General features: G+C 34.6%; 2 protein-coding genes across 7 annotated transcripts; one reads left to right on the top strand and one right to left on the bottom strand.

Annotated features, from left to right (window-relative positions):
- The first annotated feature begins 2974 nt into the window (after nucleotides 1–2974).
- Nucleotides 2975–9894, top strand: LOC103493057 (pentatricopeptide repeat-containing protein At4g19440, chloroplastic). 6 transcript variants are annotated; one of them, XM_017045694.2, is made up of 9 exons: nucleotides 2975–5724; nucleotides 5823–5932; nucleotides 6042–6213; nucleotides 6302–6428; nucleotides 7102–7156; nucleotides 8332–8364; nucleotides 8496–8545; nucleotides 8746–9092; nucleotides 9346–9894. In XM_017045694.2, the coding sequence occupies exon 1, from the start codon at nucleotides 3240–3242 to the stop codon at nucleotides 5706–5708; it is 2469 nt and encodes an 822-aa protein (XP_016901183.2). In that variant the 5' UTR covers nucleotides 2975–3239; the 3' UTR covers nucleotides 5709–5724; nucleotides 5823–5932; nucleotides 6042–6213; nucleotides 6302–6428; nucleotides 7102–7156; nucleotides 8332–8364; nucleotides 8496–8545; nucleotides 8746–9092; nucleotides 9346–9894. The 6 variants fall into 6 exon arrangements, with proteins under 6 accessions (XP_016901183.2, XP_008451905.2, XP_016901180.2 ...); XM_008453683.3 differs by lacking the exon at nucleotides 8332–8364 and having other exon boundaries at nucleotides 2975–3386; nucleotides 3730–5724; XM_017045691.2 differs by lacking the exon at nucleotides 8332–8364.
- On the bottom strand, nucleotides 8594–9545 carry LOC103493056 (uncharacterized). The gene is made up of 2 exons (XM_008453681.3): nucleotides 9401–9545; nucleotides 8594–9048 (listed from the first exon to the last, which is right to left on the bottom strand). The coding sequence occupies exons 1-2, from the start codon at nucleotides 9451–9453 to the stop codon at nucleotides 8796–8798; spliced, it is 306 nt and encodes a 101-aa protein (XP_008451903.1). The 5' UTR covers nucleotides 9454–9545; the 3' UTR covers nucleotides 8594–8795.
- Nucleotides 9895–11658: the final 1764 nt, after the last annotated feature.

The following is an 11658-nucleotide window of genomic DNA, read 5'->3' on the forward strand; positions in this document are numbered from 1 at the left end:
TGGACATTCCAGGCCATCGTAGAAATGCGGGGGCCAGCATGCAGTGGGTTCAGTTGGAACGATGAAGAAAATGCATAATTGCGGAGAAGGAAGTATTCGATAACTGGGTTAGAGTAAGGAAAATAATATAAACGTCACACTACTTGCGCAGTGTACATTTACTTCACAATTTTCCTATTAATACTTTCAAGTGGTTCTGTTTTTATGCAGTCGCATCCTGCAGCGAATGGGCTCCTTAACAAGCCATTTTTCTATTACGATAAACTTGTATATATGTTTGGACGCGATAGGGCGACGGATCGCTTTACTAAGACATTCATCGACGTTGGTTCTAACGAACTTACCGAGCATGAGGGGTTTGACATGTCGGACGGGAACGAGTTTCCATCCGTATACAGCTAGGGGATTGACATGTCCCAGGAGGATGTACGCGCATCACGACCTTCTCGCGCGTCAAAGGATAGGACCGGATCGAGCAGATCAAAAAGGAAGAGGGGAAGCCAACGAGAGGGCGAGCTTGAGGTCATACATATGGCCCTCGAGTGTATGAACGACCAACTCAGGACGATTACGGAGTGGCCTGCACGCGTCCTTGCCAAGACAACCATGTGCATCAGGAATTATTACGCCTATTGCGTGAGATGTAGGAACTAACCAGTCTGGATAGGGCATTGTTGCAAAGGCACATGTTGTCTCGTATGGACGACATGCGGGTTTTGTACAGATGCCTAATGATGAGAGGGAGACCTTTTGTAGAGTCTTCCTAGAGACATCTCCAGATAGTTTATGTCCTTACTTCGCTAGCTTGCTTGTTATTTTCTTACTTCACTTGGACTATGTTGTTGACTGTTATTTGTTTTCCTATTTTAGAAAAAAAATTTATGCATATGTTTTCTTTTTCTCCCTTTTACATCCCTTCAATTCGATTGACAATGTTTCTTTCAAATTAAGGAAAATAGTAACAATTTGAGCAATATGGCGTTCAAGTGCTATGTAATAAGTAATTTAATTAATGAATATAAATATGGACGCATGTGTTAGAATACGTAATTAAATATGTTAAAAACGAAGTACGACGCTATCGCTAATTACAAATACGCAATAATTAGTTTGTGTTTGTAAAAAATGACTTATAATAAAATTAGTACAATTTGTTAACAAATTATTTCGAAATTGGACAACTTTGTTTACTAATTTAATAACATTAGACATAGAAAACAAAATTTGTAATAAGAGGGGTTCGACACTTTCATAAAAAAAAATATGCAATAATAATTTCTTTTGTATATCTACAATGTGAATTAAAAAGAAAACTAAATAAAATAATTCATAACCCAACCCACATAACTCTTCCCTCAAACACATCTTATCATAAAATCCCCATAAACCTACCCCACATAACCCTTCCCTCAAACACTATTATAAAACTATACCTTATTCATAACACTATCATAACCTTTACCACAAAACCCTTCCCCCAAACACCTCTTATCATAAAACTATATTTCTAAACTCTTCCCCCAAACAAGGGTTATCATAAAACTAGGTTTATCATAACACTAACCCTTCCATAATGTTAAGATTTAGTGTGTTTGGGGAAGGGAAAAGATTATCTATTGAGGAAATAGTTATACAACCCTTTTCTTGTTTGAGGAAGGGTTATCATAACCCTTCTTCAAATCCCTCAATTCTTTCTCAATCTTTTCTCAATCTTTTCCAAATACTTCCACAATCCTTCCTCAATTGTTCTTTAATCCTTACTTATTTAAAATTAATCCATTTAAGTTTAAATATTATTTAATCAATTTTCTTTCTCCTTTATAATTTCTATACTTATAAGTTTTGTTAATTTTAATCATTTTATTTAAAAAATGTAGCTCGTTTTTAAGTTATGAATTTAGTACAATTACATGAATTTTCGACTTCTTCTTTTACTCTTAAATTAGGTAATTTATTGTGATTATACTGCTTGACCCATTTTTTTTTCTTTTTTGCTCTTGTATTATGAAAACTAGGATAATTTGGTAAATTAAATATACGAAATTCGAGTATTGGATTTAGAATATAAATTAAATAATTAATAATTTAATCGCACGTAACATTCAAGGGATGGTACATGATATTTTGATTTAAAGTCGGTTCATCTTCTTCGTACATGGATGTCGGTTCATCGATTTCATACATTAATGGACACGGACGGGGCCACGGAGAACATAACAAATATATGTGTTATGGAGCACATGTAGAGGTATCAAATCCACAAGAGTACTAATAAAAACCTGAGAATCAAGAGAATTCAAAGCAACATAGAGTTCAAAGTTGACGACGATAACCAGCTCAAAATCAACGACATTCTGATTATGGAACACATTGATTTTATTTTTAATTTTCAAATGGGTGTAAACAGTGATACATACATTTTAATTTAGATTTAATTTTTTCATTTATGAATCATTAAAAAACAGTTAAACAGTCGTGTTCTTTTTTTTCCGAAGAGAATTGAAAATTTGTTAGAGATTTATTAATTATAAGTTAAAAATAAAAGAAATTTGAAAGTTTGGGTCAAGGTAAAAGATATCATGTGTAAGTTAGGTTTTCAACTCATCACTACTGTTGAAATTAAAAAAAAAATGGTGGATAGGTCTGGTTAAACCCCTAACAGAAAAAAAAAAAAAAAAAAAAAGTGTGGGTCGTGGGTTGGGTTAAACCTATAATATAAAGAAGTGTATAGATCAAACTCATGACGTTTGTAGAAGAGAGAGTACATAAGTCTTGGGTTCAATCCATGAGACGGAAACCACACATTTCTAAATATTGTGTAAACTACCCTATTTCTCTAATTTTTTTCAAAACAACAATATTCATCCAAATTTTACCACTTGGTCTTTGGTAAGTTGAATACAAACCCTAGTCTAACATATGGACTAAAGCCCAAAACTACGATAACATTGACATCGTCCAACCAAAATAAAGACACTTTATGGCACTCGAAAACTTAAACCACCAAAACCAGCCGCTCAATTTGTTCTCTCGTGGCCCAACTCCTGGGCTCCACGTTCTTCTCCTCCCGCCCTCTACTCCCTCTCCGCCTCCGGCCTCACAGCGTTTCTCCTTTCACCCTAGCTCAGCCTCCATCCTTTACAATCCATCTCAACGTTCTTCTTCCTCCTCCTCCTCCTCTATTGAAGCTCATCAATTCGATCTTCGTTAAACCTCTAATCTCCAATTTTAGTTCTTCAATGCATTTGACAAGATTTAAAATCAATAAGACAATTCCTGTATTGTTTCCCTTCTCTCGTCGGCTGGCCTGTGTGTCTTCCACCCAACCGCATAAAGAACACCATCAGGATCCGCCATGGCAGTCCCAGGATCAGTTGCATCTTTGGGTATCTTCTGTTCTTTCTAATTCATCTCTCGACTCTTCTAAATGTAGTGCTCTCTTGCCCCATTTGTCTCCTTTTCAATTTGATCAGCTCTTCTTCTCCATTGGATTGAAAGCCAACCCCATGACATGTCTTAATTTCTTTTACTTTGCGTCTGATTCTTTCAAGTTTCGATTTACCATTCATTCTTATTGTATATTGATTCTTTTGCTTGTTCATTCTAAGTTTTTACCCCCCGCAAGACTGCTTCTGATTCGTTTGATAGACGGGAATCTCCCGGTGTTGAATTCGGATTTCAAAAAGTTTCACATTGAGATAGCTAATGCATTGTTTGGTTTAACTTCAGTTGTTGGGCGGTTTGAATGGACACAGGCATTTGATTTATTGATACATGTATACAGCACACAATTCAGAAATCTTGGCTTTGGTTGTGCTATTGATGTGTTTTATTTGCTTGCTCGTAAGGGAACCTTTCCATCTTTGAAGACTTGTAATTTTTTATTGAGCTCGTTGGTAAAGGCTAATGAATTTGAGAAATGTTGTGAAGTATTTCAAGTGATGTCCGAAGGTGTTTGTCCAGATGTTTTCTCATTTACAAATGTGATAAATGCTTTGTGCAAGGGAGGGAAGATGGAAAAAGCCACTGAGTTATTCATGAAAATGGAGAAGTTGGGTATTTCTCCCAATGTTGTTACTTATAATTGTATTATCAATGGTTTATGCCAGAATGGGAGATTAGACCATGCCTTTGAGCTCAAAGAGAAGATGACAATTGAAGGGGTTCAGCCAAATCTTAAAACTTATGGTGCGCTTGTTAATGGTTTGATAAAACTAAAATGTTTTGACAAAGTGAATCATATTTTAGATGAGATGATTGGTGCGGGTTTTTATCCAAATGTAGTTGTCTTCAATAACTTAATTGATGGATACTGCAAAATGGGAAATATCAAAGAAGCACTTAGGATTAAAGATGTTATGATATCCAAAAATATAACTCCTACTTCAGTTACTTTATATACTCTCTTGCAAGGATTTTGCAAGAGTGATCAAATCGAGCAAGCAGAGAATGCTCTTGAGGAGATATTATCAAATGGGCTATCTATACACCCTGATAAATGTTATTCGGTTGTCCACTGGCTATGTAAGAAGTTTAGGTACCATTCTGCATTCCGATTTACTAAGATGATGTTATCTAGGAATTTCAGGCCTAGTGATCCACTCTTAACCATATTGGTATGTGGGTTATGCAAGGATGGTAAACATTTAGAAGCAACTGAACTTTGGTTTAGGTTATTGGAGAAAGGGTCTCCAGCAAGTAAGGTGACCTCCAACGCTCTAATACATGGACTTTGTGAGGCTGGTAATTTGCCAGAGGCTTCTAGAATAGTCAAAGAGATGTTAGAGAGGGGTCTTCCATTGGATCGGATCACATACAATGCACTCATCTTAGGTTTTTGCAAAGAGGGAAAAGTTGAAGGATGCTTTAGACTTAAAGAAGAGATGACTAAACGAGGAATTCAGCCAGATATCTATACTTATAATTTTCTATTGCGTGGACTATGCAATGCAGGAAAATTGGACGATGCTATTAAGCTTTGGGATGAATTCAAAGCTAGTGGGCCGATTTCTAATGTTCACACTTATGGGGTAATGATGGACGGTTATTGTAAAGCTAACAGAATCGAAGATGTTGAAAATCTATTTAATGAGTTGCTCTCTAAGAAAATGGAGCTGAATTCCATTGTCTACAATATAATTATCAGAGCTCATTGCCAGAATGGAAATGTAGCTGCTGCTTTGCAACTTCGTGAAAATATGAAAAGCAAGGGAATTTTACCAAATTGTGCCACATATTCTTCTCTAATACATGGCATGTGCGACATTGGTCTTGTTGAAGATGCAAAGCATCTTATTGATGAAATGAGAAAGGAAGGATTTGTGCCGAATGTTGTTTGCTATACTGCATTAATTGGCGGTTATTGTAAGCTGGGGCAAATGGATACTGCTGAATCTACTTGGCTTGAGATGATCTCTTTTAACATACATCCTAACAAATTTACCTACACTGTCATGATCGATGGCTACGGTAAATTAGGGAATATGGAAAAAGCATATAACCTTCTGACAAAAATGAAAGAAAGTGGAATCGTCCCAGATGTTGTTACTTACAATGTCTTGACTAATGGATTTTGTAAGGCAAATGACATGGACAATGCTTTTAAAGTATGTGATCAAATGGCCACTGAGGGATTATCTGTAGATGAAATTACTTACACTACTCTCGTACACGGTTGGAATCGACCTACTATCACTGGCCAAGACTGATCTAATTTTTACAGAGGTTCTTCGTTACCTCAGTATCTGTTGATATTGTCATTATCGTTTCATGTTCAATTGATCTGAAAATTATTTTTGTTTTATCTTTGACCTTTTCATCAGCGATCAGATCCGTTAATACTGTTTCTTTATGCATTGAGGCAATTCTCCTTCTCTTGTTCAAGACTTCAAATGAAAGAGCCAAAAAGGAAGGCCGTCCTTAGTCTCTGGAGGTTGGTAGGCTTTTTCTTTATAGCATATTCCATTTCCACTTTGTGTATAGTATCGTTAGTTTGCATGTGGTTTTATATATTTTGAAAACTTGTTATTATTCTTTAACAGATCAGGGAAGCAGAAGTACTTAGCTCCTAGGGATATAACATGATGAGAATTTGAACGTAGGATGTTCTATCAAAGATCCTCAGAGAAAAAAGATGGCAATTGATTTGATAATTATAGAATGACATTGGTTCTCGGACTCAAAGTCAAGGATGAAAGCTGACAAACATATTAGGTTGGGTTGTCATTTTTAGTGTAATATATTTGGGATGGAAAGCTGGGATAGTTAAGGTTTTTTCTTTACTTACAATGAGAATGTACAGTGTTGATGCAGATTTTGCGGGCTTGGATCTCCATGTAGCCGTTCGCAGGGTGCAATGTCGTATTTGAGAGTTGTTCACTGGCATATTGGAATTGGAGCACAGAAAGCACTTTCACTTTCATGGATGTGTAAGTCCATCTACTCCATCTTATCATCAATCTTGTACTCAGAAATGACAAAAATATGCTCTGCTGTTATTGTGTTTCTTCTATAACTGAAAATGCTGTAAAGCACTATATGCATTTTTTTCTGTAACTGCGGTGTTGGGTCATTACCGCATACATCACTGACCACTAAGCATGTGGAGCTTTAGGCCTGAGGTCTCTGAACTGCACATCTAAGTTCTTTCTTCTTCTTCTCTTCTTGTTCATGTTTTGTTTAAATTACTGTTATTAGGAATTTACGAATTGCACATTTAACTATTTAAGTTCCATCTAAAAAAGCTATTTAAGTTGAAGTGCTGAAAAGTGAGTATAATTTCGTTAAATACTTTTATTTTTGTTATAGCAAAGAAATCTGGCTCGAAGGAAAAATATATAATGAATGTCTTTAGTTAACAGGCTTGGTTGTATAGGTTTATTTATTTTTTCTGAAGTTGAATAATATGTAGGGTGGGGATTCAAACTTTTGATCTTTAGATCTTGACCAGTTGATGCTTATATTGGTTTTTGTAGTACAGATTGATTGTACTTTGAGTTCAAAAGAGAACTTGTTGGATGATACTATTTTATTTATTTAAGACCTATATAAGTCACTAGACTTGAGAAAATACTCATTTTGGTACTTGTCATTACTGTGCAGTTAATTATTGAGCAAGGGAATGGCGAACTTTGAATATGTATATTAACTCTTTGAGGTGAGTAATCATTGGAATATAACTCGGATAATTGCTCAACATATGCTTGATATTACGCATATTTAAAGTGATGTTATCCGTTTGTCAAATAAGTGATGGCAGTATGATACCAAAGACAAAACAATTATCAATTATTTTTTTGAGTTTTGGACCAAAGTAATCAATTTGAAAGTTAAAAGAAGAGAATCAACTTAATTGGAAAATTATCAAACTGACATCAAAATCTATATATAAGATGGTTTTGTTCACCATTTAGACATTTAGCAACCTACGAACCTACCAACTTGAATGTAACTCAACTTGTTGAAGTATATACCCTTGACTTAAAGGCTCAAAGATTCAAATCCTCCCACAGATGCTGTTGAACTAAAATATGTATACATGTGTGTATAGCAAGCATGGTCTGCTTAATTATGTAGATGTTCTTGTTTGATGCATATCTGATCTATTTTGCCGTTTGAAATGTTACTTGTTTTTCTGCTTGTTCATTTCAAAATTCTTCAGAATATTAATTACCTAACTCATCTAATCTTTTTTCCAGTCATCTTTATTGCCCATGTTAGCCAGATTTTTTTTCCATTTATTTATTGCAATATATGTCTGCCTCTCTTTCTGCCTCTTTTTTTGTTCTTCCCTTTTTTTCAGTGAGCGTGCTGTGTGTGTGTATTTTTTTTTTTTTGGAAAATGGTAACAGAATAAATTATGAACTAAGATTAAAAGATCATGGGGAAAAAATAGACGAAGAGGAAAGGGATAATCTTGGAAGTGTGGAAAACACATGCATTATCAATTTATAGGAAATAAACCAGTGTTAATATCTTTTGCATTTGATTGAATCATAAGCAGTTAGTAAAAAAATCAGCACTTATTAAAAGAGGAGATCAATATCACACAACTTGAACCTAATCGATATTCTGGGTAAACAAATGCTTATGAAACACATTTATCTAAATTATATTTAAGTATTATGATATATAATATTAATGAATTGATATATTAATTTTTAAGGAAATCAAATTATACCAAAAGCAATCCATGTGTGATATCCTCTTCTTATGTGGAGAAAAAAAAATCAAGAGAGAGTTTAATGGTTCAATAAAATATTTTCCTTCTGGAAATCGACATGATTGACTCTTATTTTCTTTGCTTTTGCTGTGGTATTCCAATCTACCCAGTTTAGAAATCAATTTCAGCCACATGGAATTCGAGTAAGCCTGCCCTTCATTCTGTCACTGGCGTTACATTCTCTATCCATACTTAGTCATTTAAAATGTATGCTATAAAACCCATTTGTTGATTATAGTGTCAAGATATCTAATCTTTAATTTTCTTGAAACAGCTTGTCTCAGAGCAATACGGTTCTTGTTTGTATACATCGTCAGCAAGCTTGTAAGTATAGTTGATTCTAGTTAATTATATAATAAACCCAACCACAAATTTTTCGGAATATTTTTGTGCTTGTTGATTTGAATCTTAGTATTTACCTCTAAATTGTACTTATTGAGTTTAATTGATACAATTGCTTTTTAAACGGATATCATCGGTTTAACAATAAAAACGCTTGCTCTGTTTGCTTTTTGTGAATTCAGAATCAATAAGGTAATGTGGATGGAGCAACAGGCCAATGTTAAACACCCTTTTAGATGTTTTCATCGTTAAACCAGTTGACCTGGGTGTTAACTGTAGCTCCACCGCCATCAGGAATGCCGTCGAGGACCTTCTCATGGCCTTTAGGGTAATAAATTCCAGTTCGCCCATCAAGCACCCAAGGAGTTGCTTCACCCCCTACATGGCTCTGATTGCTCTTCAGTTCCTTGCTTTCTGTTTCAACTCTCTCCCTCATCATATCGGGAGAAGAGCTTTTCCTGTGGAAGCCCTTTCGCCCAATCGGTCTGCCAAAGAATGTAACCGAATCAGAATCAGAAAAAAAAAAAGGGTAACGTTTCTGTCTCGTTATTCCATGTGTCGTGTTTTACATCTTACGTTAATACAAATTTAAACAATGTACTAATTGTACCAGCCAACAAACTTATTCCAAATGAAACCTAATTGACTTTGGTTCCAATACTGTCCTTTGTTTTGGTTTGCAACATTCTGATTATAGATCGATGACAAGATAATGCTGGAAATAGAAGTAAATATAAATCTTTTCTGATGTTCTTAAAAACTGCTTTCTTGTTGAAAAACAGAATCATAAACGGAAGAAAAGAATTAGTTGATGGCTGAGTTGAAGAAGGCTCTTACTTGAAGAACATGGAGTTCATTGTGTGAGCCCCTCTTACAAATGCTGTGGCCATACCTTCTTCCAATAAGGTAAGTGGATTGTGCTGAACAATGGGATTTGCTTGATTTTTATTTATAGGTGAAAAAAGAGGCTATCCATTTCATCCATCCCAATGAAGATTCTGAAGAATGGGATTCTTTTGTCCTTTTACTCCTTGATACTGCCCCCCATTCCTTGGAGATGGTTTGGGAGAATGAACCTTCGAAATTCCTCTTCCCATACTTCATAATGTACACGAACCTAATGGGTTGGCTTTCCCTGGGGAGCAGTATGGGCTTAGGCTTAGTGGGCTTATTGGGCTTTCCAGATGAACTAAAGTATATATTTGGGCCTAGTGGTTATTTGGCCCATTAATGAAACCATGTATTCTCGTTGTCAGGATTATTAATACTGAAGTGGTGAATTGATGAGTTTGAAACTACGTTAATGATACAAGAAATGACATTTTCCCCTCTTTTTTAGACTCCACGAAAAGGGTTGACAGATACGCCACCATAAGTTATGGTTTTTACTTTTTGCTATACTATGGGTGTTGTCAAATCCAATATATCTTAGGAAGTGCCAATTATCTTTTTTTTTATTATTATTTATAGAATAAGGGAGACATGTGAGATTTGATCGACTTCAAAAAAGGAGTATATGTTAATTATTACTAAAATTATCGTGACCTTAGATTTCATAAATGCAAGTCTCACAAGAGATAATACCTATAATATAGCCAAGGGAATGGGTTCGGCAGAATTGGCAAGGAAAGAAGACCCTATTGAACTTGACTCTAATCTAACTTTATGAAATGACTTGAGAGGTTAGGATAAGAGGGGAGCCTCAAAGCAAAAGTGAAATACCACTACTTTTAACATTATTTTACTTATTTCGTGAAATGGAAGCAGGTTAGAAAAATAAATTTCTAATCCATATTACATTTTAGTACTTTTGAGTTTGGTCTCTATTTTGACTTTGTGCTAAAATGTTTTAACTTTGTTTTTAAAGCTTTGATTTTAATAGTTTTCATTTATAAAAGAAAACAATAGTTCTTAATATGTTGTTTGTGTTTTGTGTTTAGTTTTCATTTGGATCACAAGTTTTAACATTTTTACCTTAATTTTTATTAAGGGATGACAAGAAGAATACAAAACTAGAGGTTTATTTTGGATAAATGGTAAATTTAGTTTTAAATTAATAAAATAGAAAAATAGAAAACTTTTAAATAAAAAATGGAAAAACAATGTCTTAAATGCCTCTATCTAAGTGACAAATGTGTAAATACACTTGTAACAGAATCTGCATCCTATGATTAATACAAACTATGCACCTCCAGAATCCATTAATCGCATGCCACCATTTCACATCCCATTCATTATTTGGAGTTTGGAAACAATTGAAATCCCTAGCATCTCCTTCTTCACTTTTGAAAACCATAGCATTTCTTTGTCTCATCTCCTTTCCTTCGATTAGCATCTCCTTTCCTTCACATCTTCTTCATTCGCACTGCCATATTTTTGTTCGTTGTTCCTGAATTTTTGGTTCGTCGTTCCTCGCTTTTCATTTGTCGTTCTTTACTTCTCCGTTCGCGTTGAATTTTAACGTTGAAGAACGGTTCGACTTCGTCACTTCACTTCGAGGTCACTTTCTTCCGTTTCCTTTTGCCTCCCTTCAGGTATGCAACCGTTTGTTTTCTTTCATTTCCCTTCAGCATATTCTACTTCAAATTCAACATTCAATTTTCAGGTTCGCTATATTATTTCAAGTCTTCGAATCTTCATCTGAATCTTCAATCTTCACGCTTTTCATCTTCAGGTTCGCTTCGTCGTTTTCAATACCTTCGTTTGCTTCAAATTTTTTCTTTGGTTCGTTTTCAAATCGGTGAGTTCTTCTATTTTCTTCTTTAGATTTGTTCCCTATTCTCTCACTTTCTGCAAGTAGATAAAAAATACCATGTTCTCAAATTTTCTTCTTAGAATTTGTCCCCTATTCTCACATTCTTTGCATTTGTTTTATATATCATGGTTCTTCTTGACTGATGTTCTTCTATTTTGAAAATAGAGTACTAACTTTCTTTTTCTACTTAAATGTTAAATTTATAGATACAGTTGAACGGATATTTTATATTTTATTTGTTTATTTTATTCTCTTTTTATATTGTACAAATAAAATATGAACATATATGCCCTTTATTTTAGAAGATTAAGTGGGAGTTGTTGTGTATTTATAAATATAT

This window comes from Cucumis melo, chromosome 7 (assembly GCF_025177605.1).
Source record: "Cucumis melo cultivar AY chromosome 7, USDA_Cmelo_AY_1.0, whole genome shotgun sequence".
Taxonomy (NCBI): domain Eukaryota; kingdom Viridiplantae; phylum Streptophyta; class Magnoliopsida; order Cucurbitales; family Cucurbitaceae; genus Cucumis; species Cucumis melo.

Coding starts and splice junctions, on each gene's coding strand:
- LOC103493057 (XM_017045694.2), top strand. CDS start 3,240: ATGCATTTGACAAGATTTAAAATCAATAAGACAATTCCTGTATTGTTT.
- LOC103493056 (XM_008453681.3), bottom strand. CDS start 9,453: ATGGCCACAGCATTTGTAAGAGGGGCTCACACAATGAACTCCATGTTC. Junction 9,049..9,400: donor ATGAACTCCATGTTCTTCAA/GTAAGAGCCTTC, acceptor ATTCTTTGGCAG/ACCGATTGGGCGAAAGGGCT.